This window comes from Bactrocera dorsalis, chromosome 1 (assembly GCF_023373825.1).
Source record: "Bactrocera dorsalis isolate Fly_Bdor chromosome 1, ASM2337382v1, whole genome shotgun sequence".
NCBI lineage: Eukaryota > Metazoa > Arthropoda > Insecta > Diptera > Tephritidae > Bactrocera > Bactrocera dorsalis.
The window spans coordinates 71,264,019-71,291,819 of record NC_064303.1 but is presented as its reverse complement, the minus strand read 5'-3'; the positions used below and the strand labels follow the sequence as shown (position 1 = coordinate 71,291,819).

General features: G+C 36.1%; 2 protein-coding genes across 10 annotated transcripts in view; both read left to right on the top strand.

Moving 5' to 3' along the window:
- Positions 1-27,801, top strand: part of LOC105222100 (electroneutral sodium bicarbonate exchanger 1) — a 762,556-nt gene that overhangs the window by 660,605 nt on the left and 74,150 nt on the right. The window lies entirely within an intron of this gene.
- Positions 11,330-19,857, top strand: LOC125775320 (uncharacterized). Of its 2 annotated transcripts, none has more exons than XM_049446202.1 (5): positions 11,330-18,865; positions 18,926-18,988; positions 19,050-19,225; positions 19,279-19,438; positions 19,491-19,857. In XM_049446202.1, the coding sequence occupies exons 1-5, from the start codon at positions 18,811-18,813 to the stop codon at positions 19,637-19,639; spliced, it is 603 nt and encodes a 200-aa protein (XP_049302159.1). In that variant the 5' UTR covers positions 11,330-18,810; the 3' UTR covers positions 19,640-19,857. The 2 variants fall into 2 exon arrangements, with proteins under 2 accessions (XP_049302159.1, XP_049302158.1); XM_049446201.1 differs by having other exon boundaries at positions 18,920-18,988.

Here is a 27,801-nt window from a genome sequence, read left to right as displayed (position 1 = left end):
GTATCTATTTATTAGTTTTATTAATTTCGGATTAAAATAGTTATCTTTTAGTTCATTGTAGTTTTCATGAATTCCTCTGTGGTTACCTTTCGTGTGAATATCATCAATGATACTCAACAAAGATTCCTCGGATGCAACATCACGTGCAACTTTAGTACATTTTATAAAGTTTATTTTATTATTGTTAGAAAATAATTGTGTTAATTGATTTTGAATTATATTGTATTTATTATATTCGAGTTCCGAGTATATACCAACTTTTCCATTTTTTAACTCTCGTCTGAACAAATCATTCAAATAATGTGTATTATTTAAATCTTTATCAGACACGTATAATATTTTATATTTTTTGAAAAGTGTTTCTATTTCCTTATGTTTATTTTTTACTAATCTAATTTGCGTTCTGTATTCGTTGACGATTTTATTTATCATGAAAAATTTATTATTTAAACTTTCCTCCACACTATGAACTTCAGCTAAAGGCGGTTGAGTCAGCTGCACTCTGCTCAAAAAGTCCGCCACGTTATTCTCCTTGCCTTTTATGTATTCGATATAAAAGTACAAACCGTCTAGTAAAAATTTCCACCTGATGATTCGCGAATTTAAGCGAATAAAGCCATTTCAGGGGCTGGTGATCAGTTTGGACTAGGAACTTTCGACCGTAGAGGTATGGACGATAATATTTAACTGACCATACAATGGCCAACAGCTCCTTCTCTAACGTTGAGTAATTTTGTTCGTGCCCATTCAGAGTCCTACTGGCATAACTTATCGGTTTTCCTTCTTGGCTTAATACCGCGCCAATGGCTACGTTACTAGCATCAGTAGTTAATACGAACTTTTTACTAAAATCGGGATAGCGCAATAATGGCGGATTTACTAAAATATTCTTTAACTTTTCGAAAGACTCAATGTATGATTTGTCGTTAACATCAATTTTACTGTTTTTCTTCAAATATTTAATTATAGGATTAGCTACTAAAGAATAGTTTTTAATGAATTTGTGGTAATAGCCGGTTAGGCCCAGAAATGATTTAATATCTTTAACTGTTTTTGGTAGTTCCAAATTTTTTATAATGCTTATTTTTTTCGGGTTTGGTTTTATTCCCGCATTTGTTATAATATGACCAAGGAAACTTGTTTCTTTAGATAAAAATTTACACTTATCAATTTGTACTTTTAGGTTAAATTCATTTAGTTTATTAAATATTTTTTGTAAGCTTTCTAAATGTTCGGTTAAAGATGTCGAAAATACTAATATGTCGTCCATATAAATAATACAGATTTTATTAATAAAATCCGACAAAATGTAGTTCAGCATTCGCTGGAATGTGGCAGGTGCATTCTTGAGACCGAATGGCATTCGAATGAACTTAAAATGCCCCATAGGAGTCGAAAAGGCAGTTTTTCAATATCGCTATCATCCATTAGTACTTGATGAAAGCCCTTCGCCAAGTCCTATGAAGAAAAATACTGCGCCTTACCTAACTTATCAAATAGGGACTCTATGTTCGGTATGGGAAATTTGTCGTCTACCGTAATCTCATTTAATCTCCTAAAATCTATTACTAATCGCCATTCATTTCATTTGAATTATCTGATTTTTTTTTACTCTCCACAATGGGGAATTGTAAGGGGATTTACTAGGGCGTATTATATTTTCTTTCAACATTTCATTTATTTGCTTTTCTATTTCATTCTCTAGAATCTGTGGATGTCGGTAATTTTTGCAATAAATTATTTTATAAGAATTAGTTATGATTTTATGTTTTACACAAGTGGTTGTTGTTAAGTTTTGCCCTTTAATGTAAAATGTCTTTTTATTTTTATGTAGAAAATATTCTAATAATTTTTTTTCTTCGTTATTTAAAGCTGTTGGTATTAGCTCTTTAAATTTATCCAGCTCAAACTTTTCTAAATAGTTTATGTCCTAATAGGATATATTAAAGTTATTATTATTTAAATTTATATTATTGTTAATTATAAGATTATTATTCTGAAAGTCTATTATTGCACCGAAAGGGCGTAAAATATTTATTCCTATTATGCAATCAAACTTTTTATCGATAAAATTCACTAACTTAACGAACATAGTACTATTTTTTTCTTTAAATTCACTTGGCACATCAACAATGACTTCTTCTTTTATTATATTATCACCAACTAGGGTATGCAACAAAATTGGTTTTATTAATTTTTTTGATTTTCCTAGTTTTGAAAAGAATGTGTAGTCCCCTAAGGTTGTAGCAGCGCCACTATCGATTATGCACCTTGTTTTAATATTATTTATGGTTAGTGTAATTATGGGTAATGATAATTTCGAGGCTGAACAGGAAAATTTTCTGTATAATTTATAGCATCTATTTCCATTGACTCCAAATTATTATTTCGGCTGTTATTGTTAGACTGCTGAGGATTTGGTTGGAAGTGACTAGTATTGCGGAAATTATAATTATTACTTTGTGGGTATGGATTAAAAGTTTGTTTATGGAAATTTCCGAAATTTGTACTGAAACTATTAGGGTAAGTATTATTTTGGCTCTGAAAATTCGAATAATTTGCTCTGGGATTATGAAAGTTATTATATTGGCTACCCAAATCAGGCAAGTTGTTAGAATTTTGATACCGCTGAACATTCACACCATTTGAATAATTACGTCTATTTCGAATGTTATGGGAATTATTTTTGCTGCTTGAATAGTTATTATTATTTTGCAAATTATTATATGGAAAGCTATTTGTATGTTTATAATTTACTAATTGGATATCTTTCAATAAATTATTGAAGTAAAACTTCTTTAGGCGCGCTTGGCTTGGGGAGTAAACTGGTGAAAAGTGTGATTCGCCTAAGTGTGATTCGCCTTAGTGTGATTCGCCTAAGTGTAATCAGGCGAGGTGAACGCAGAGAACGTGTAATATAGACAGAGAACGTTTAATATAGAGAAGGTTCACGGCGCGGAGATCGTAAAAATATTTTTGGCTAACTCGGTCGAGATGGTCCAGTTTCACCACAGACAAATTATAAGCGTGTTTCACCACGAATATAGCAGAATTGAGCATTTTCACTGTTAAATGAGAAAAATAATGCGAATTCCAATGTAAAGTAATGTATGCGTACAGATTCGCTTATTTACTATGCTCAAACGACTCTGCTTATAATTTATAGATCGGTATACATACATATGTATGTATATTTCTTATGAAAACACAAAAGTGTGTATTTTGATTTTGACCTATGTATTTGTATAAATTATTCGTTCTTCCACTTAAATGTGGAAAAAAAACAAATTTTTTAAAGTTTAAACATTTATTGAACTTTTCCTTACAGCTACTTAATTTCGACTGCTTAATACTAACAATTCTGTCTTACACTATACCTATCAATAATTTATGGTCACATTGCACTTCAATGTGACCGTATAAAATTCGGCTGCGCTGACGTTGTAACTCTGCTGTGGTGTTGTTGTTGATTTCCGCAAATTGTTATTTTGCGTTTCCTGTTTTTGAATCAGCAATTTTGGTTTATTAATTTTATTGTGTTTTTATTCGCTTGTGTTATTGCTGTGTTAGCTAATTTATTATTATCTAACTAATTTGGTGTTAACTCCTCCGCCCTTAAATTCGAGCGTCCTCGTTCGTTCAAACTATTAGGGTTATTGGCACTTGTGACGTGGGAGTTTCCGATGTGTCTTCTTTGTTATTGGCCACATTCACGTTTACATTGTAGCTCGATGGTTCTATTAGTTTTGTCTTGCAATTCTTCCTTATGATTGGTGCAGTGCCTATTGTTGCTAGACTGATCAGGCAAATAACTACTAATGAAAAATTTGTTATTAGAGCTGCTGTGTGGGTTGTCTGCAGTGTTTGTAAATGATTGGTGTTATTTATGTGGAGTTCCTTCATCATCTCAAGGCTGAGAATTTCTTCCTCTTTGTTCGAAGGGATATTTGACTGTAGGATTGCGGGTAATGGTTTGCTAGTTAGTATTTCGTTAAAGGAGTGTTTTTGGTTGTCGATTAAAACTGTGGAATTGCGATATTGAACGGCGTATGATCCCACAAGATTTATTTTCTGATTATCAATTTGAATTGTGCCATTATACTGGTTTAATAATATGATGCCAGGGAAGATGTTTTCTATCGATGGGATGTGCTGGTTATTTATTTGAGTGCATTCTGCTGGTTCGCTTCTGAGTAATTGCGGGACACAAGTAGTGTTACTAATATCTATCATATTCTTATAGTTACAAATTCTTATATGATTATTTTCATTACATTTTGTTTTTATTCCAAATACCTTATGTTTACTACATGTTACGATATCCTCATAGGGAATTTTATTAATATATCTATTTTTCTTTATGGGTTTGATTACAATTGAATCGCAAATTTCTTCGTTTATTAATGGTATTCCTATCATATAAAATAACATTGTTTCATTTGAGGCTACTTTTATATTCGCAAATTCTAGCGATTCTTCTACATTATTTAATGTGAAGTTATTTTTTATAAAAATGGATTTTGCTAATGCTAGTTCTTCATTTGATAAAATATACGAATTGACGATTCCGGCTTTGGCCCAATGAATCGCATAATCAATATTAATAATTTCTTCTTTTACAATCTTTAATTTATATTTTAGTTCTATAGCAAAATTGCGTTGTACATCTTCATTAGATTGTACTGTTTTTAAAATCTTATTTGATACTCTCGTAATATTATTTATCCTATCAAAAATTATTTTATTTATTACTACTTGATTATTATTATTGTTTATTATATTATTTATTTGATTATCTAAAATTATTAAGTCGTCATGATCGGGATTTCCCGCGATCCATTTCCAGACTTTTCCTATTGTATCTATGGATTTTTTAAATCTTTTGGGTCGTAATCTATTTAGGTAAGTTTGGGTAAGGGTTAATTCATTTATCAAGATGGGTAGAAAGGGATTTTCTGATGTTATCTTGGTTTTAATAGTGTTGTCCATTTCGTCGAGTGTCATTTGAAATGCGTCTAGGTCTACTTTATGTATTATTCGGTAGGTTCCTGTTTGTATTCTTGTCAATCCTGTATCAAATGTTGCTAATTGTGAATTTGTATAGTCTATTATTTTAAAATCAGCGTACACCAAATGTACGAAAAATCTGAAAAATTAAAATAAAGAATGATATGTATTTCTGTCAAAAGTGTAATAATAAGCGTGCTATGCCCTCTTTTTATCCTTATAAAAGAAAAAAATATTTTTTTTTTTTTTTTTTTTTTTAATTACTTTTTATAAGGCTTTTGTGGACTACCTTGCCGGTTTGTGTTAAAACTGTAGAATTCTTATTTTCTTTTACTATTTCTTCTTTGTACCGTGAAGTTAACTTATTTCCGTAACGTTTATTGATTCTAACATAGATTGTCTGTCCAATTTTATATTCTTTAAATGGGCTTCTGTTTTTATTGTGAAATATTAGGTCTTTCTCTTGTTTTTGTTTTATTCTTTGTATGTTATTCTGTCTTGCCTCTTCGTACTGGTCGGGATTAGTGAATATTCTTCGTCCAAAAAATGATTCAATCGGTTTTTGTCCTGTAGTTGTGTGAATTGAATAATTGTACTCATATACTGCCCTGTCCAGCAGTTCTTCAAAAGATCTTTCTGTCTTTTCCGATTTTAAACACCTTAAAATTTCTGATAGGGTTGAATGGAATCGTTCAACCTGACCGTTAGCTGTACTAGTATGTGGAGGTATCCTATGTATTTTTATTCTGAGTTGGTCTTCTAACATAAAAGTTATTGAGTTGGAATTTAATGATTTTTCATTGTCTATTATTATATTTTGTGGAACTCCAAAATTGAAAATGATCTGTCTAAGTGGTTCTCTAATGTCTTCTGTAGCTCTTGATTTTAATATTTTCGCTTGTGCGTATTTTGAGTACTTATCTATGGCAGTCAGTATTAGTTGTTTTCCGGTAATATAGATGTCTATAAATAAAATTTTTCTATTAATTGCTGTTTATTTTCTACTGGGTTTCGATGAGCTCTTTTATGTGTTCGTAGTATTTCATTCTCTTGTTGCTCGTTTGTAATGAGATCTTTAACTTGCGTTTGTGTGTACCTAGCTTTGTAGTTCTTGAAGTGTAGGGGATAGATTTGTTGAATCTGCCCCATTATTTTTTCGGTTGTGAATATTCCATTAATAACTGAAGGGTTGAGGTAGCGCTTTAGTATTGCTGTCAAGTCGTCTATTGAATAATTAGGTTTAGTCAAAATGTGCCTATGGTACGTAGGGAAGGGTATTTTGAATTGATAGCTATCGATTTGGTCTGTTAAGATCCAAATTTGATTTTTAAATACATTTATTGGGCAATTAATGGTCGGAATTAAATTATGCGAAGAGCTTTCGTCTGAATTAGTGGCAACTGATAACGAATTTATTTCAAATGGTCTGGAGAGTGCGTCTGCAACAACGTTTGCTTTACCTGGTTTGTATTTTATTTCATAATGATATTCTTCTAAAATTGCCTTCCATCTTTTCAATTTGGAATTGGTGTTTTTGTTACTGAGTGCGTACGTAAGGGGTTGGTGGTCCGTATAAATGGTTATTTTGGCAGTACCATACAAATAATTTCTGAGGGAATTGAGTGCCCAGATAATGGCAAGCATTTCCCTTTCGTTAGTTGCATAGTTTTCCTCTGTTTTGCTTAAAGTTCGCGAAATGAAAGTGATTGGTCTTCCATTTTGCTCTAGGACTGCTCCTATTGCATGTTTGGAAGCGTCGGTGGTAAGAGAGAATTCCTTTTTATAGTCTGGATATTGAAGAATCACATCTTCGGAAGTGAGTGCAGATTTAATTTTTTCAAATGCTTCTTTTGCTTCGCTATTAAGTGTAATGGGGACTTTTTTTGACATATTTTTCGAGATGCGACCTTCTTCGCCGCGGAGTAGGGTTGTTAATGGTTTTGCAAGTGAAGCATAACTTCTTATGAAGCGTCTATAGTAACCTGAAAGGCCGAGGAATGACCTCAAATCTTTAAGGTTTTTGGGGTATTGGAAATTGACTATTGATTGAACCTTGGCGGGATTGGTTGAGATGCCGTCTGATGAAATAATAAAGCCTAAAAATTCCACTTTGGTTTTAAAAAATTCACATTTATCAATCTGAACTTTCATATTAGCTTTATTTAGGGTGTCAAAAATTGTATCAATGTGTTTTTGGTGGGATTCTTTATCTTTGCTGAATATGACTATGTCATCTATGTAGACGTAGCATGTTTTCCCTATATGGTCTCTTAGGATGTCATCAAGCGCTCGTTGGAATATACCAGGGGCGTTTTTAAGCCCAAAAGGTAGTCGCGTGAATTCATATTTTCCGTTGTTCACGGAAAAAGCTGTCTTCTCAACATCGGATTCCTTAAGAGGAATCTGGTGGAAGCCACTCTTCAGATCTATTACAGAAAATATTTTGTTGTCTCCTAGTTGAGAAAGTACCTCGTTTATTTCCGGTATTGGATACCTATCTGACACGGTGACACTATTCAGTTTTCTATAATCCATGACCATTCTATACTTTTTCTCTCCCGATGCGTCCTCTTTCTTGGGGACTACCCATATCGGAGAGTTGTAGGGCGATCTGGATGGTCTTATTATGCCGTCTTCCAATAATTTATTTATCTGTTTATCTATTTCGTCCCTGAGGGAAAACGGGTAAGGGTAGGATTTCGAGTAAACTGGCGTTTCGGAGTTTGTTCTTATTTCGGCCACTACTTTGGTGGTGTAGGTCAGTCTTTCGTTAGGTTCGGAGAAAAGATGGCTATGTTTATGGATGAGTTTCCTCATTTCTTGTCTATCTTGAGTATTCATATGCGTGTCCCTAATTTGGATTGCGTTTACGTCCTGTGTTTTGTATTCTTTTAGATGAATTTTCGTGTGGTTTGCTATAATCATAAAATTATCCTTACTATGGATTATTGCGTTAATTTCTTTTATGCTGTCATTACCTAATATTCCGTGAAATGTGGTTAGGGTGGGTAGTAGGAAAAACTTTAATTGATTTTTGAGCTTGAAAAGATTTATATATGTGTGATGGGTGATCTTTATTTTGCCTCCTATCGAGTTTGCATGAAATGGGCTATTATTTTCTATTATTTTCCTTGCTAAATGAGGCTGTATGTAGTTCTTGTTAGAACCTGTGTCTAGTAGTATTTTAAGAATTTCTCCGCTCTTTGTTCTACATTCGAAGTAAGGAAGCGAAGAAGTTTTCATTCTAAAAAATGTATATCTGTTGGGTCTAGGATTTCGGGTTGGTTCTGATTGTAGTTAAGAGAGTCTTGGTCAAGAATATGGTGGTATGTTGGTTCTTCAAGAGGGTTTGCAGAATTGGGCCTTCCGGCTGTATCTGAGAGCAGTTTATATGGAAATTTCTTTGAATTTTGTGGGGTGGATTCGTAAAATTCGAACTTGGTCCTTCCTGTCGTTTTCCGGCATATTTGAAGTTCGGTCTATTGGCATAATTTATTGCGTTTGTTCTAATACTTTGGTCTATGTCCATTGGTTCCGGTTTTGGTAATGGTTTTTGCGCTAGAGGTCTTGGGGGTGGATTTTTGTAAGGATTATATTGTGGATTGTTATAGGTGTTATACTGTGGGCTATTGAATGGTTGATAGGTGCGTTGCGCGAATTGTTGTGGGCGGTATGCGTTTGGCGAAAACGCTTGTTGTGTGCGTGGCATATATGCGAGTTCTGGGTGAAAATATTGTTGAGAGGGTTGTGTATAGACTTGTCTTTGGAAATGTTGGTGTTGTGGCTTTGGGGGAAGTTGTGGTCTATCCATTCTGTAGGGTGTATTGTAATTGTTCGCGTGTGTGGTTCTAAAATTTTGGTTTTCTAGCTTCATACAAAGGTGCAGAGCTTCTGGCAGGTCGGCAGGTTCTTTCATACCAAGCAATTTGGAGAGGTCTCCTGAAAGTCCTCGTACGAATGTATCGAGTGCTTTCTCCCTATAGGTTCGAGAAAGAATTTCTATTGATTCTTCGCTCATCTCCATACAGGCGATTTTGTTAAGAATTAGTGACAGATGTGCGTATACTTGCGAATAGAAGCTTTGTACCGATCGACGTCCTTGGATAATGCACGTCATTTGATATTCCAATGTACTTAAATCTCTTTTATCCGCGTAATGCGTTGTTAAGCATTTAGAGATCGCTGTCCAATTCAGCGGTGTGTTGTAAGATTCGAGTACCGCGTCGGCCTTACCAACTATTTTATTCCTAATTACGTTTAAGATTCCAAAATATTTTGGAGTGCCTATCAAATTTTCATAGATTTTGAGGATGCGCTCAACGCTTTTCCTCCAACTGCTAAATTCAGTGGGGTTTCCGCTAAATTCTCTAAGTGACCTGACAACGTCTGGGATTTTGTCCATATCTGAAAGATTGTTCCTATAACGTTCGTCAATCGTTTGGTCCACTATGGGTGCTGGGATCATGTCATTCTTAATTATACTTTGTATTATGTTTCGTCCATCTGTGAGTAGTAATTGACCTAGTAGTTCTCTTACTTGATTTGCTAAATCGGGTTGTGCAGGATTTGGATTAGGTGAGGGTAGTACTGGTGGCCTTATGAGGTTATTTGGATTTGCCATTTTTTCTTCCCTTTTACTTATTTGAGGGTTACGAAATATGTAAAAAAAATTCTATTTATTACTTTATTTTCGCTAAAACTAATATTTCCTAATTTTTCGTTATTAACCCTTCTAGGAAAGGTAGCTTTTCTACTGTGGAGGGTCCGGGGGAATCGCAGAGTTAAGCGTTGTTATAGGTTTTTTTTTATTTAGTTACTGGCTGTACGAGCCTTTTGTTATTTAATTTATAATTTATAAATCTCTGGAGGGTTCGGGGGAATCGCAGAGTTTTTATTTGTTATAAGCTGGAGGATCCCCCCGAAGGTGGTGAATCGCAGCTTTAATAATATTTAATTTTATAGGCTGTACAAGCCGTATTTTATTTATATTTACTTACACTATAGCTTCACTTAATAATTTATTTATTATTAATAACAAACAATTTTTTTTTTTCACAATTTTTCCTCTCTGGTCTTATTACTAATTATATTTCTTATGCTACTTACACTATACACAGCTTCATGATGATCCTCGAAACCGATGAGTGTGTATTTGTCCTGTTCCGTGTTTGTACTGGGGTACACTTCCTCACACTGTTTTTGTTTTGTAGGCTTTTTGCTGCTGTTCCTTGTCGGTGTCGCTGGAGCGTCCAGGAAGGATTTTCCTATCCTTTTCACGCTCTTAATGTGTTGGTTACTTTTTTATCCTTTAATCCGCTCGGCCTGTAGGACCACTTGTCACCAGTTAAAGGCTAACCTTGTCTTTTTCGCGGCGTTTTTTTTTTTTTTTTTTTTTTTTTTAACGGCACTTTTAACTTTTCGCGAACCGAACAAGCTTTCTTCTTTAGCTCGGGCGCCAATTATTCGTTCTTCCACTTAAATGTGGAAAAAAAACAAATTTTTTAAAGTTTAAACATTTATTGAACTTTTCCTTACAGCTACTTAATTTCGACTGCTTAATACTAACAATTCTGTCTTACACTATACCTATCAATAATTTATGGTCACATTGCACTGTCTCGCTGACGTTGTAACTCTGCTGTGGTGTTGTTGTTGATTTCCGCAAATTGTTATTTTGCGTTTCCTGTTTTTGAATTAATGCAGACGTGTCGTCAGCAATTTTGGTTTATTAATTTTATTGTGTTTTTATTCGCTTGTGTTATTGCTGTGTTAGCTAATTTATTATTATCTAACTAATTTGGTGTTAACTTATACCATAAAATCTTTGCAAGTATTACTACCTAAATATACATTTTATATGGGTTTGACAGGTCATATATGTATTTACTATATACAAAAATATGTATATGTACATACATATATGTATTTCCTTTAATTATTAAAAGATTCGATATCATGTTAAAAGACCAAGCAGTCGCACATGTGCTCATATATAATTATGTGTGCATGTAAACAAATATGCTAGACCATAGGGATAATGTTTGTAAATTTGTCTAGATGCAGTACATATGTATGTACACTCAATGCTTCGTGCGAAATCTCCGTTGAGACGGACAACCAATGGCGAAGCTCGCGTTTTTTGCTTCCATGTCAACGAGTCAATCTGTCGACACAGCATTGTGTTGTTGGTAGAAAATCCTAGCTGTGCCGAAACAATAAGCGAACGATTGTCTATTGTTACCGCTTCCCTTGCCGCGCTAACAGCTTCGCCAATAAACTTGCGTAAATATATATGAATATATATAAATGAGCTTGCATACATATCGACGCAGATTTTTGTAAGCCGCGTAAAATACAGTCCATCCCGGTTATGTGGCACAATCAAAGATACAGATTTTTGTGGTTTGTCAAAAATAAAAATATAATATGGTACATAAGCGACTGCGGATACTTAACCGAGTCGTACATACTTAAAACAATAGTTTGAATGTATTTCAAAAAACAAACCGTGAGATGCAGCAAGATATAGGCAGTTAAGAGGGATGACTTTCATTTAAGCGGAGTACTACTTAACCGGGATTGACTGTACACATGAATAAGAGGAATATTGAACATTTTCACATGTACATATTAAAAGACCAAGCGGTCGCGCATATTCACGTACATACATATGTAATTATGTGTGCATGTAAACAAATTTGCAAGAACCAGAGAACTTAAAAGTGTAGAAAGAGAACATAAAATTTGTTAACATTGTATGTAAGGTCGGAATTCGCCTCGCAATTTTAACATTGTTTACAATTCTCTCACATATTCTAACCGAGAATATGAAGAGACAGAAATATATGTATTTACGGCATATGATGACAAGGCATATATGGCCGATGAAGAGAATATGAAGAGACTCCCAACGAAGAATTTCGTTTTGCTTGTTTATATTTTGTTTCATTTTGACACCGAAAATGTGTACAAAATACATTATGTCTCTGTCTCACATACGCAAGAATATGAAGAGACATAAATATATGTATGCATGAATATGAATATGAAGACATAAACACATGCAAGCATGCTCCTTATGCAAGTTCATACATATGAATACATATTTACGCACGTTGGAAGGCGAAGCTGTTACAGCGGCAAGGGAAGCGGTAACAATCGGCGATCGTTTGTTAGTTTCTTTCGCGTCTCGTCGCGTCAATGCTTCGACAGATTGATGTGCTGAACACATAGAACGCGACAGACTGCAAGCGCCATCTGAATCTGAATCTGACAGATGTCGCTTGCAGCCTGTCCCGCTCTATGTGTTCCTCTGATGTACCCAATAATGAAAATAACGAATGAAACAATGCAAAAAAATAAAAGATCTGTGCAAAAATATTAATTTACTAATGAAAACATAAAATAAATTTAAATATTTGTAGGAAATAAATATATGTATATGTGCATACATGTATATATTGCACACACACATTCATATATATACATATAGATAGATAGAAAGAAGTTTTACTTCAGTCGTGCGGTCATAAGCACACTCTCTTTTTTTGTATTGTACTCAACTTGAGTTGGTATGGTTGTAACTAGTTCGGTAACTAGTTCACTTTGTGTTTCACTGTGGAGCGTTTTGTTCCTCTTTCAGTGCTCCAGCTGGCTACCTCTTTCTGCTGTTGGTTTGTGTTGTGTATGTATATTTGTTTTAATGTTCGCGCCCGTTTGTTTCGTTTTATTGGTGCTTTAGTTTTTCGCGCCCGATTTATGTTTTGTGCTTAGGTTTCGCGCGTTTTTGTTTGTTGAAATTGTTTTGTTTATTTTGGGAGTTTCGCGCTCGGTTTATGTGTTTTTTCTTTGTAAAGTTTTGTATTATTTGGTTTTTTTAGGTTTATGCCTTTGTCACTGCAGCTTTGGTTTTTGTTTTTTCGTTCCACTGCACTTTTTTATTTTACATCTTTTTTTTTGTGTATACTGTACGAGTATATCTACCGGAGTTTTTCACTTTCTTCCACTTTTTTGAGCACACTGCGCTCTTTTCACTTTATTGCTGTTTTTGTTTGTTATATATATACAGTGAAACCTCTACTTGCGGACACCTCCAATAAGCGGACCGCTCTCTTAACCGGACAAAAAATTCAGGAACCAAGTTTTACTTTGCGTTTTCAGAACAAATTCCACTCTAACAACCGGACCCTCTCGTGGCCGGATGCGGACACTTTTTTTACTACTTTTTATTTTCATTACCTCTCGAAAGCGGACGCGGACCTCTCGACAAGGGACAAGAAACTTGGATTACTGAACGAAAGTGTAAAGAAAACAGTAAAAACCTCTGATGAGCGGACGCGAAACTCTTATTTGAGGACAACGAAGACCAATAATTGAAGTAAATGTAGAGTAACTAACCGAACAGCCGAAATCTATATACGAGTAATATGAGTACATACTCGTACACACACCATATGTTAAACTGTGAGGACAAGCGGTAACTTGTTAAGATGTAACGGGATCTATATGTAGCAATTTGTAGCTATTAACATGAAAAAATAAAAATTATGATTCATTTGATTTGTCTTTGCAAAACGTTTAAGTCGTGTTAACCGGGAAAATATGCCACAAAAAAAGAAAATACTTTCTATTAAAGAAAAAATGGAAATTTTAAATGTGTTGGAGAAAGAAAATTTATCTGTTCGTGCAATCGGAAAAAGGTTAGTGCTTTATAATAGTACAATTTTTTTTTACTTTTATTTGTTTGCTTTTAAAGATTCGATATTGGAAAATCCCTGGCTGCCACTATTGTGAAAAAAAGGAAGACATTAAAAGGATATGGTTGAGTGGTGATAACATAAATAAAAAGAAAAACTTCTTAAATAGTGATGGTTCAAAAATGGACAATTTGTGTTTTGAGTGGTTTGTCAAAGCCAGAAATCAAAATATACCAGTGTCGGGCCCTATTTAAAAGGAAAAAGCAAAACAAATTGCCGGTCAATTAGAACTTCAAACTTTTTCGGCATCAAATGGATGGTTGGAAAAATGGCGGAAACGACATAATGTGACTTTCAAATGCATATGTGGGGAATCTGCTGAGGTTAATCCTGAGGATGTTTGGATTCGAAACTGGACTTTTTTTCCGGGCTTTGCCAAATAAGACTCTTGCCTTGAAGAACGAAAAATGCGTTGGCGGTAAGTTATCGAAGGAAAGATTAACAGTGCTATTGTGTGCCAATATGGCTGGAGATAAAGAAATACCGTTGGTGATCGGAAAAGCAGCATGCCCACGCGCGTTTAAAAAATGCGATATAAAAAATCTGCCAGTTGAATGGAAGTCAAATCCCAAAGCTTGGATGTCTCGTGAAATTATGTGTGAGTGGCTACTAACTTTTGATAAAAAAATGGGCTCTCAGATGAGAAGAGTTTTACTATTTTTGGACAATGCCACAACTCACTCTCGAGATATTAAACTTAATAACATAAAGTTGATCTTTTTACCTGCTAATACAACATCCATTTGCCAGCCCCTCGATCAGGGAATTATAGAGAATTTCAAATGTCACTACAGATGCAATATTATCAAACATATTTTAAGAAGAATAGATGGAAGTTCAATGAACAAACTTTCAAAAACCTTTGACATTTTGGAGGCTATTTAGTTTATTAAGACTGCATGGGACAACGTAACGATGGAAACAATTAAAAACTGTTTTTCTAAAGCTGGTTTCCAGAAAAGTTTGAACGAAATTTCTGACTTCGATGCAGAGGACGATATTCCCATATCTACGTTATCGGCTTTGATAAAGCTTTTAAATGAAAATGGGCAAGGGCAGCATTCCGATGACTTTTTGTTAATCGACGAAATTGTTACTACAGAAGATGATAATATTGACATTGTTATTGACGAAACGGTTACTGAAGAATGATCTGACAGAGAAACTGAAGACCTCAATGAAGTATGCGCTCAGGATGCGAGTCAAATTAAATCATACACTGAAGCACTAAAACAACTTCGTCGCATTAAAAAATTCGTTAGTGACGACGTTACTGGATTTCAGTACGCCAAAAACTTGGAAAGTCATCTTGAAAACTGTTTTATAAAACTTCGGTAAAGGAATTTTTAAAAGTCCAAACATAAATAAATATGTTCAATATATTATAACTATGAAACATCTCGCAATAAAAATGAAATATATAAATTAAATTACCAAGAAATCTAATTTATTTAAAAAGTAGTATGTGTATAAATTTTAGTAAAATTTGTATTCGCCCACTCCTACAAGCGGACCCCCCCCATCAGCGGACAAAAATTGTGGAACCGTCAGTGTCCGCTTGTGGGAGGTTTCACTGTATATATGTATTTTTTATTTTTATTTTATTTTTTTTCGCCTCTGCACTTTGTTTTGTTTTATTTCATAATAGTAACTAATTGTCACCTCTAGTATACATATTTATGTATTTATTTTATTTTGTATTTCACATAGTGCCTTTCTGTAAGGCTCGAAAGACCATAGATAAATTGCTGCTAAATTTGCAAACAGAAGTCCAAGCAACTTCAACGCTTCTTCAATAAAAACACTCACTTTCAAATGTACAATCATTTAATATAATGTTTATTAAATTCTTATAAAAAATATTAACATAAAATTTGTATTAACTGATACTAATTAATGTACGACGTAGGTATGTAGATGTACAGAGCGAGGTGGATAAAAGTTGCACCCCGGTCCGCTGAGTTGACGAAGGAGGTATTTACGAGGCGCTGCGTAGGATCGAATGTGGGTTTCGAAGTGTAGGAGACGAATCGATGTCCAATGGACTGCTGCAAATCGGCGCGGGCGGAACTCTTTCGATAGGAACCCAAAGTAATGCTGACGCGGCGCAGTATCGAATCGAATTGTATAAACGAAAGTTGCTATGCCGATAGTGTGAACGATTGTGTCTGCTTTCTCATTGTCCAGCCTTTTTGATGAGTGAGTATATACGAGGGCTGTCCGATAAATAACCGACCTAACCATGATGCACGCGACTTTTTCAAAAATTTTTTTTTTTATTTTTCTACATAGTCTCCTTGTAACTCCACACACTTCTCCCAGCGATACTCCCATCTCTGCAACACTTCCAAATAGTACTTGGCGTCTTTGTCTGCAAAATACGAGTTCACGAAAGAGATTGCCTCCTCATTTGACGAAAATCTCTGGCCGCCGAGCGCAGTTTTAAGTTGAGGCAACAAAAAAAAGTCGCTTGTTGCTAGATCCGGTGAATAAGGTGGATGGTCAAGCAGTTCGAACCGCAATTCGTGGATTTTCGCCATGGCGACTGTTGAGGTGTGAGATGGTGCGTTGTCTTGGTGGAACAACACTTTCTTTTTTTGCAAATGTGGCCGATTTTTCAAAATTTCTTCCTTTAGCTTGTCCAATAATGATGCGTAGTATGCTCCTGTTATAGTTTTTCCTTTTTCAAGATAGTCTATAAAAATAATTCCATGGCTGTCCCAAAAAACACTCGCCATCACTTTCCCAGCCGAATACACAGCTTTAGGTTTTTTTGGGGCTGGTTCCCCCTTTTCAATCCACTGTTTAGATTGGTATTTTGTTTCGGGCGTATAATGATGAATCCAAGTTTCGTCTACAGTTATCAATCGGCGCCAAAACTCAGTCTTATTGCCTCTAAACTGAGCCAACAGAGCGCCGGAAATGTTCATGCGCGCACGTTTGTGGTCTAGCGTAAGCAAACGCGGCACCCAACGCGCGGACAGCTTTCTCATGCCCTAAATCTTGGTTTAATATGTGACAAACAGTTTCTTTTGACATCTTCATAATCTCAGCTATTTCCCTAACTTTGATCCGGCGGTCGTCTAGTACCAATTGATGAACTTTAGCGATGTTATCGTTAGTGGTTACAGTTTTTGGACGTTCATCATCTTCCAAGCTCCTGCGACCACGTTTAAATTCAGCTGCCCAAAATTTTACGGTGGTAAACGATGGTGCAGAGTCACCATACATAGAGTCCAACTCATCTTTGATTTGTGAAGGCGTATTGCCTTTCAAAAATAAAAATTTAATTACAGCTCGATATTCAATTTTTTCCATTTTGCGGAAATCACCGAAATATACTCACAAAAACGACTGTCAACAGATAATTGCGCAAGATAAATTTCTGAAATTTTGGCGAGTAGCTATTAAAATATGCACAATTTGAAATAGAAACTTTTTTTTCAGATGTGCCGCTAGCTTCACGTTGAGGTCGGTTATTTATCGGACAGCCCTCGTAGGTATGGTGAGTTGTGTTGGTGTCATCAGCTGTGGTGAATTAAGCTGTCGCATTAGGATGCGCCAGTTTTACGTGTGGAGGGGGTGGATGCTTAACTCATTAAACGCTGACAATAGCATTACATTAATATTATTTTCATCCACAAATCTAGAAAGTTCCAATTTATTTTGGTTAACACCATTATCATTCCATAAACAAATGTTCAATACGCTCATTTTTTACCTAAAAAGTTTGCAACATTTCGTTCTGTGCTTTGATTATTACTTGAATCATATTTTGCATTGTAGACATAAATTGTGTCATACATTGCGTAAGGTTGAAAATCATAATTTCAACACTATTATTTGGTTAGTTTTAGGGCAATTGCATTTGTACACGGCTTTCACCACGTTTGCATAGCTCCTTTGTGTAGCATTGTCTTTAAAATTTATTGGTTTTAAAATATGGACGGGGATTTCAATATTTTCATTTAACATTTAGTTGCGACGTCCTGGAATTCCTACAGACAGTTTCGATTGTTTTGTTTAGTTTGCAGTGTGATTTCCTCCACAGTTGCCACATTTCTAATTTAAATCCTTTTTTTACGAGAGTTGGGTGTGGGATGTAAATCACCACACACCACGCAGACACTGCTACTGATCAGCTGATATTCTGCGATGGAGCAGATATTTTAGATTGTAAATCGAATGTGTTTCGTTTTTCCTTAGTTATAATTTGGCATCAATTCTATTTTAAACATTGGTTGTGGGACTTTATGTCTGTTAAAAATGCTTATTTAATACTAAAACCATAATCTTCCAATGCTTCTTTAACGTTTTTAGATTCTACCGAAGACTCTATCCCTTTTATGACAACAAATAGACCTTTAGAGCTCTTCAATTGGCAAGAGTAGTAATTCTTGTTATTATTTGATAAGAATTTTACAACATCCATGAAACTTTTTTCAGTGTACGTTTGAATTTTTGTTTCATCTACATATGTTACTTTTATTCAAGCCCAACAAACACTGGAATTGAAATTCTCAAACGTTGGAGAAAATATTAATTTTCAATTTGAAATTCATCATTTATTCAATTTGAAAGACAACATTTTCTCAAACGTTTCTCAAAGGCTATTTCTCAAATTTGTTTCCATCGTTTTACAATTTGATAAAAATCATTTTCTCAAATATGTGGCATGCCGTTTCATTCCGTTCAATAATCAATCAATCATCTGTCAAAAAGTATTCATAATTAAAAAAACGTTATCGTGATTTGCAGCAATTTTGAAGATTAAAAGTGAAAGGAGGTATAATATTATAAATATTTGTTATAATTGTGATATTTCGAATGGTGTATCAAAAATTTCATCCGTGGAAGTTATTAATTTGAATGACTTTTTTATTACACCAATAAAATCATCAAACTTTACTATATGAGATATTGCTCTGCTTTACAATTTTCAAGTTGCGTCTATCAGCATTTAGCGGAAGAAATATCACAAAAAATGATCTTGCTTAGTAATTTTGAATGTAGTCAATATGTATTTATTCCTCTTATTCACAATTAGATGGATTTCAATAGCTCGTTTATATCGATTGGATGTGAGCAAACCACTAAATCAAGTAAGTAGTTAATACAATATCGTTTTTTGAAGTGGTTCTAACATTTTAATTAAGTCGTAGATTTTGACGACTTAAGTAGCAAACTGGATAGTCTGGATAAGAAGGTAGAAGATTTGTTAAAAGGTACATACAAATACTTATATAGTTATTGTTCATTTGCATATGATAATTTCGATAATTTCAGAACATCATACAACTCAAAAGCTTCTGAAGAGAGTATTGGAAGAAGTTAAATCGACCTCACATAATGCTACAAAAAAAAGAAATAAAATTTTGCCACAAAAACCTTTTGCAGAAGCGCATGATTTCGCTACTTTTGAAGACAAAATTCAATCTTCCGAAACAAAATTTAACGATTTGGTAAATTCTCATTTATATTATTATATCAATAATTTGTCTATATATTTTTATAGGTGGCTGAATTGCAAATGATAATAGCATCAAATTCGGACAAATTTGTTAAAATGGCTTGGCGAAAAGTTTTTACGGACGATGTTGCCCAGATATACTCCTGGAAAGGAACAAAGACGAAAAAACCGGCAAGAGCACTTAGTGTGACGACAGCATTAAGACGTAATATTTATTTTATTGCTTTATTCTTATTTTTAATTTTTTTCTATTATAGAGGCATACCATCAAAAATTCCCTACCGCTGCCACGGATATGGAATTCGAGCGGACTACACTGAATTTTTTCCAACACGCCAGCAACAGATTAAAAAAAAGAATTGAATACGAAAACAAAAAGAATATGTCATCGGTAATCGTAGATTAATTAGTTATTATATTATTGTGCGACAATTTTAAATTTAAATTTGTAAGTTGTAATTGGATTATTCCTAAGTTTTGCACTGAAATTAACTTTTTCGTTTGTTTCCTTATCTTAAGAATGTACTACATTATTTTCGTTAATTTAAATTAAAAAATGAATTTTTGTTACGTTACCATGTTATTTATTGTTTAATAAAATTTATGTATATATGTATATGTACTGCGTACAATATACCTCTATTAATTTTTATATAAATAAAAATTAATTTCAAAACTTTATTTCAACCAGTTCTTATTTTTAAATCAGTGGCAACTTCAATTAATGTAATTGGAACTCGTTCCATTCCCCTCGTTTCATATTTGAGAAAATGTTTGAGATTTTGACATTTTCAAATTGAGAACAAAGGAAAATTTCATATTAAAAATGTGCCTTTTTGTTTGAGAATGGCTTTGTTTTCAAATTGAAATGACTTGGAGAAAAAAGGTTTGAGATTTGAAATTAAGGTTGATTCTCAAACGCATCTCAATTTGAGAATCAACAAAAATGTTCATTGGGAGGGCACAATGTGAAAATTCTTTGTGTATGTTACATTGCTTATTTTGGAAAAAAGCACATTTGAGCTACACTTACGCAAATAGATTGGAGAGGGTTTGGCATTCACGACTGTGGTGGTACCCTCTGCATCGTCGTTAGGCTTTTTGCTCAGTAAGGCAAATCTGTTGCAATCAAGAACTTTTAGCTTTTTACCATTTGATGGCCAGGTAGAAATTTTTGGTATTGACCGCTGATTTAATAAGAATCAATTTCTTATTAACATTAATGTAGCAATCAATACCAGCCTGAACTGATGACCCGTTTTTTCTTGGTACATTGCTGGTCACATCTGGCCTGCATAGCGGTTGCTGTAAGTGACTGCGAACTTTGCTTACTTTCCATTTCAGCTAATCGCTGCGATGACTCATCATCGCCGTTACATTTGTTTTGCCAGACGTTGTGGTTGTTGGCTCGACAAACTGAAGTAGGCATTTAAGGAATGGCTTCGGCCTTGCCGGTGAGGCTGCGAAGCACTCATTATGTTTTGTTATTGTTTGCGGTTTTTTTTTGTTTTTCATCTATTTGTTTTGTGCACTATTTGTTTATATTATTATTAACAATTTGTGTGAACTGTTTTTTGTTTTTATCTTATTATGGTTTGTTTTTTGTTTACTTTTGTAAAATTTGAATACACGGAGCGAAATACAAAACACGTCCGTACACCTTTAACGCTAAAGTTATATATCTAAATATATATACAACTGGAGGATGGAGTTATGTAGAGAAGTTCACGCAAGTGAGGAAAGTTCTCTGATCGCCATTCACTTGGGAGTGGCCAGAAACGATTCTTTTACACATGACTCAAGCAAGTATCCTCTGGGTAGCCTAAGAACATACGTTTGAAGGCGAGCTAAAATGAGAAGGCGAAACAATCCCTGCGTAGGGTTGTGCGTTGGGTTTGGGACCCGCCACGTAAAACAAACACTCCAATCAAAAAGCAACAACAGCCTCGGATGAGAGACCCCTCTTTTGATGACGACCATAGCAAACGAAATAAGAACTACGAATTGAGGGCATGCACCTGGAATGTTCGGCCCTTAATTGGGAAGGTGCCGCTATCCGGATGGTAGATGTCCTCGTAAAGATAAAGGCTGACATAACCGCCGTCCAAGAAATGCGTGGACGGGACAAGGACAGAGACGAGTAGGTCCTTGTGGCATTTACTACATTGGCCATATAAAGGAGCGCAAGTTTGGTGTGGGATTCATGGTGGGAGAGAGACCCCGTCGCCGAGTACTATCATTCACTGCGGTGAATGAAGGTCTAGCCACAATCCGAATCAAAACGAGGTTCTTCAACATATCGCTGATTTGCGCCCACGCTCCGACGGAAGAGAAGGACGATGTGACCCCGCCACGATGTCAAAATCGTGCTTGGCGACTTTAACACCAGTGTGGGCAAAGAAGGTATCTTTGGCACTACGGTCGGTAAATTCAACCTCCACGAGGCAACATTCCGAAATGGGTTGAAGCTGATCGACTTCGCCGGGGCCCGAAAATTGGTTATCTGTAGTATTAGATTCCAGCAAAGGAAGACTGTCTGTCTCCGGATCGAAAAGTCACCAACCAGATCGATCATGTTGTGATAGACGGAAGACACGTTTCCAGTGTTTTAGATGTGCGTGCGCTCCGAGGCCCTAACATCGACTCGGACCACTATCTTGTTGCAGCCAAGATTCGCACCCGCCTCTGTGCAGCAAAAAATGCATGCAAACAAACACAAGGAATGTTCGACGTCGAGAAGCTGCAATCACAACAGACAGTCGAACGATTTTCTACTCGGCTTGCACTCCCGCTCTCTGAGAGCACTCGTCAACAACGCGGTATAAGGGAACTGTGGGACGGCATTTCAAACTCCTTACGTACAGCTGCAACAGAAACCATTGGTTTCCGGAAAGTTCAAAAGAACAGCTGGTACGACGAGGAGTGCCGTGTCGCAGCGGAGAGAAAACAGGCTGACTCTTGTAGAATCTCCAAAGGTGATCTAGTCACCGATGCCCAGAGCATACTTAAATTATGGAGGGAACAAAATTGCCCGCCTGAGGAACAACAAACGGCAGGGGCCAACGGATTGCCGGCTGAGCTATTCAAACACGGCGGCGAAGAACTGATAAGGATGATTGTAAAATATTGTCGGACGAATGCATGCCCAACGATTGAAATTTAAGTGTGCTATGCCCAATCCATAAAAACGGAGACTCCACAATCTGCGCCAACTACCGTGGGATTAGCATCCTCAACATCGCATATAAGGTTCTATCGAGCGTATTGTGTGAAAGATTAAAGCCCACCGTCAACAAACTGATTGGACCTTATCAGTGTGGCTTTAGACCTGGCAAATCAACAACCGACCAGATATTCACCACGCGCCAAATCTTGGAAAAGACCCGTGACACCATCTCTTCGTCGATTTCAAAGCTGCTTGGCAGCACGAAAAGTAGCTGCCTTTATGCCGCGATGTCTAAATTTGGTATCCCCGCAAAACTAATACGGCTGTGTAAACTGACGTTGAGCAACACCGAGAGCTCCGTCAGAATCGGGAAGGACCTCTCCGAGCCATTCGATCCCGAACGAGGTTTCAGACAAGGCGATTCCCTATCGTGCTACTTTTTCAACCTGCTGATATTGATATCATCGGCCTCAACACCGGCGCCGTTAATTCTGCTTTCTGGACAAGGAAGCAAAACAAATGGGTCTGGCAGTGAACGAGGGCAAGACGAAATATTGACAAACAAAAATCAAACTCTATAAGTCGCTCATAATTCCTGTCCTTCTATATGATGCAGAGGCTTGGACAATGTCAACAACGGATGAGTCGACATTGCGAGTTTTCGACAGAAAAGTTCTGCGAAAGATTTATAGTCCTTTGCGCGTTGGCCACGGCGAATATCGCATTCGATGGAACGATGAGCCAGAGAACGTTTATCATAGAAAAGGTTCACGGCGCGGAGATCGTAAAAATGTTTTTGGCTAACTCTGTCGAGATGGGAGAGTTTCAGCACAGACAAATTATAAGCGTGTTTCACCACGAATATAGCAGAATTGAGCATTTTCACTGTTAAATGAGAAAAATAATGCTAATTCCAATGTAAACAAATTTATGCCTACAGATTCGTTTATTTCCTAAGCGCAACCGACTCGGCATATAATTTATATATGATCCGTATATATTTGGTATCAAAGCATATACTAAGTACATACATAAGTATGTACATAGTTATGTTAAAATTTACCTATTTTATGATGAATTCCATAAAAACTTTGCAAATATGTATATAACTTAATAAGATTTGTATTACTACCTAAATATGCATTTTATATATGTATTAAGTTTGATACGACATATAAGTATTTATATATACAAATATGTATATATTTGCTTTGGTCATTAATCGTTTCGATATCATGTTAAAAGACCCAGCGGTCGCACATTTGCCCACATATATGTATGTAATTATGTGTGCATGCAGAGCCGGAACTAGCTGCTTCAGCGCCTGTGGCAACAACCTTGCTTGCGCCCTTACCATATAGTATAATAGAAACCGATGTTGTCCAAATCAAAAATCATATATTTACAAGTGAAAGAACGTACATCTTATTTTCAATAATAATTTATACAAGGATCGCTTATATCGTTCAGAATAATACTTTTCTGGATTTCGCCTCTGCAAATAAATCGATTATTTTATCGAAATTGAGACGTGTTGTAGTATCCTTCTCAATCGACAAAATAGAGATATTCTTCAACCGTTCCTGGCCTAAAGAGGAACGAAGATAAGATTTGATGAGTTTTAGCTTACTAAAAGAACGCTCGCAAGTAGCCGTCGTAACAGGCAGGCATAAGAATATTCTCAGTGCTGTTGTTATGTTCGGATATACATCCTCGAGCGACAGATCGAATATTTTTTCTAATACATTCAAATGGTTCATGTCTGTGGCTTCACTCATCAGCGTCGTTGCTTGAAATTTGAAACTCTCAATTTCTGATGAAAATTCATGCGGATCCAAGTCATCAGGATATTTGATAGCGAGATCTGCCGCTATTTTGGTGAGTTCAGTAACACTGGTGTTCACAATTGCTTGACCGCTCAAAAATGCGAAATCTTCGGCAACTTCGTTTAAAGCGATGAACCGGGTATTCATTTGGGCAATCTTAAGATCAAGAACTTGGATCAATCCTGCTTTGAAATGAGTTTGGGCACTTATAGATGGAGATTCATCTTTCGCTTTTTCTCCCGGCATCATTTTCTTTGGTCGTTTTCGAGTATCTTGGAAATCTGGTGTTACTTGCAATTGTTCAGCTGTCACAATTGTTCAGCTGTTAATTGTGACAGCAATCCTTTTATCATTTTTACGACACGAGCAATATCGAGTTTTTTGTCTTGCAGTGCGAGGTTGACACGATTGATTTGCGATAGAAGCGAATCCCAAAACTTCAGTAGTACTATGAATTCGAAGGTTTGTATCGACTTGAGAAGAGACTTGGCTTGTACTATTGTATCGCCTGTCTGATGATCACCTTCTGTCATTTTTTTTAGTATTTCCACAACAGTAGGCAGTTGAGAGTTCAGGGCATGCACGGCATTACCTTTGACGACCACCGCGTGTCGCAGGTTCCTTTCAACGTTATTTTTAGTTCTGCTTGCAAAAATTTCCAACGAGTTGCCGATCCAACAAAAAAATTGTACGTTTGTTGGATGATACCAAAAAAAGTTTGCATTTGCGGTATCACGTTGGCAGCATTGACCCCAATCAAATTTAGGCTATGAGTAGTACATGGAATAAACCGAGCATTCACGTTCAAAGCTAATATTCTCGACTGCACACCTTTATATTTGCCTGCCATATTAGCTCCGTTGTCATAAGACTGTCCTCGTACATTTGCAATGTCTAGCCCATCTTTTCTTAATTTATCAAGAATTTCTCCCGAAAGACCTTCACCGGTTTTTTCTTCGGTGTTAATAAACGTGATGAAGCTTTCTTCAATTGTACATTTCTTGTTTTCGATTTTAACGTACCGAATTATTTGAACCATCTGTTCTTTGTGGGAAATGTCGGTCGCACAATCGAAGAGGATTGAGAAATATTTAGCTGCTTTTATGTCGCTAATTATAGTATGTGATTGCACTTGCTGGGCAGCCAAATTGATCAATTCGTTTTGAATCGCCGGTGAAAAATATGAGATTGTGCCTTTATTGTATGTCTCGATATGTTTTTTTATTGTGGCATCATAGTGGCTACCTCTAAGGGCGTCGTTGTTTTTGACGCAGTGGAAAATTGCATCGAGTATCACTTTTAAAATATGTCGCCACTTTGCTCTTTCCTTATCAAATTCTTTGAGAAGATGGTCATCGATGAAACCGCCACATTTCAACTTCTTCTCAAATGTTTTCATTTTTATATAATTGGATGTATGAAACGTCGAGTTTTCGTGACTCCGTAAATAGGGATTGAGATGTTGCCAGTCGTTGAAGCCGTTCAACCAAATGCTGCTCCTGTCATCGTTGAAGAGGATACACGAAAAACAAAACAGAGAGTCAAGCTGTTCACAGTAGATCAACCACTTCCTGTGAAATTTCTCACCATTTGTCATAGTTCGAGTAAACCATTTTTTCTCAAAACGTCTATTATTTGTAACTGGGTACACGGAAATATCGTCACCATTGATAGGACCCTGTTCGATATATAATTTGATGGAATTTTTATCAATTTTCCATGTTTTGGGATTATTGAAATTGATTTCAATCGAATCTTCTTCCTGTCCCACTCTGTGCTGATTTGAGGAATCCGTCTCAGAAAGCGTATCGTTGCATTCCACTTCCATGTTTTGTTCTCTATTCAATTCATCATTTTCGTCTTCTGATTGCGATTGTGCAGTCTGCGTTGATGGTAATTCCCTCGTGAAGAATTGCTGGATATTACCACTATTTTTTACTGCTGCAGCCTTTTTCTCTTCGCGAATCTGCTTGAATTGAGCACCCGACAATTTCTTCTTTGGTGGCTTCTCTATAAAAAAGTAAATATTTATAAAAAAAAATTGTTCAAAATACAGTTGGGAAAATTTTAATAGCTATGTATGTTTTAATAGTTACAGTAGGTATACTCACTCGCAATTTTCTTCCGTTAAGTATCCAAATGTTTCCTGGCAGTACTAATATGGTATGGTGATGAATCCACTGCAATACTTATCAGACTAGAAATTCAATCTTGAGATCTAGAGTAAAATGAAAAATAGAACTAGAAAAAAGGCAGTGAAACAAGTAAAAAATCATAAATCAAGGAAAAAAGTAGAAAGAATGCGAGGGGTAGGGTTCGAATCCATGACCTCTGGATCCGTAAGCAAGCGCTTTGCCATTACACCATGCGGCTTGTGGAATACGCAAGTGTGGGGAGCGGAGATCAATCGCGCGCCGCGCACTTTCCACTCACGTTCGCTCGGCTATGAGTCGAGCGGCTCCGAGCCGAGCCGGAAGAACATACTGTATATTAGGAATCAACCCAGTGTTTCTAAAGAATTGCATTAACATTTTGCAATCTCTCCGTCACTAGTCATCTGTGCTCGACCTGAGTGAGTTGCGCTTTGACCGGAAATACTACCAATTTTTGTTTTTCAAATGGCACCTACATATTTTTTCCTTGATTTTGGAATAGGAACTAATTATCCTATACAATAACGTAAAACGACTAATGGCAAGTTTCCATGGATATTATAAATAGGAACCTTGATGTGTAGTTGATATTGCTAGATTAGGATACAATTTACAAATACTATTTTCTTGGAATTTATGCACATTGTATATTATTCTAGAGGGGAATGAATGTTTATTCCAAAACTGAAGAAAAAACATGTATGTATTTGTCGTTTGAAAGACAAAAATTGATAGTATTTCCGGCTAAACCGGAAGTTATACCGAAAATCAGAAAGCACCTTCCGATAGTTCTTATTGTCTATGGAAAACAAAATCTACAATTTGCACAATTTTACATCATTGCATCATATGTTATTGAAAAAAGCATGCGTTTTGTCACCTGGATCACAGATGAACATAGATTGTGGTTGACTGGCCTATAGCACAACACACGGCACGGCCGGCAGTGGGCACAGAAACAGGACTGACAGACTCGCACTAATAGCGTGGCGCCCCCGATTTCTGGAATAGCACGTCCACGGGTGCCCTTGCTTTGTGCGCGCCTCGCGACGATTACATTCGCACTGGCACGTGTGGTACTGCCGCATTGCTGCCCACTGCACTGGCTCTGGCGCTGCAGTTTTTTCGGTCCGTTCGCGCCCGTGTCTCTTGTTTCGCCCGCCGTGGGAGACGCGCCAGTTTCAGACGGTAGCTCTTTCGGACGCTCAGCAACCGATATTTCGTCAGGCGTATGTAGGCTCAACCTACGTTGCGCCTCTGCGACTGTTGCGCCCGTGGCGGGTGCCACCTTCGCCATGCCCTAGTTACGGCTCTGTGTGCATGTAAGTTATGTTTTCTAGGGCGAAAACATATAAAAAAAATTATTTATTTTTTTTATTTTGTATTTTATTTTAATTGGACAGTATGTCCATCTTTTTTCCGA

What these genes read in the sequence shown, in the direction of transcription:
- LOC125775320 (XM_049446201.1), top strand. Translation starts at nt 18,811, where the DNA reads ATGGATTTCAATAGCTCGTTTATATCGATTGGATGTGAGCAAACCACT. An exon ending in GGTAGAAGATTTGTTAAAAG is followed by an intron (nt 18,989 to 19,049) that starts GTACATACAAAT and finishes CGATAATTTCAG; the next exon opens with AACATCATACAACTCAAAAG. An exon ending in AAACAAAATTTAACGATTTG is followed by an intron (nt 19,226 to 19,278) that starts GTAAATTCTCAT and finishes ATATTTTTATAG; the next exon opens with GTGGCTGAATTGCAAATGAT.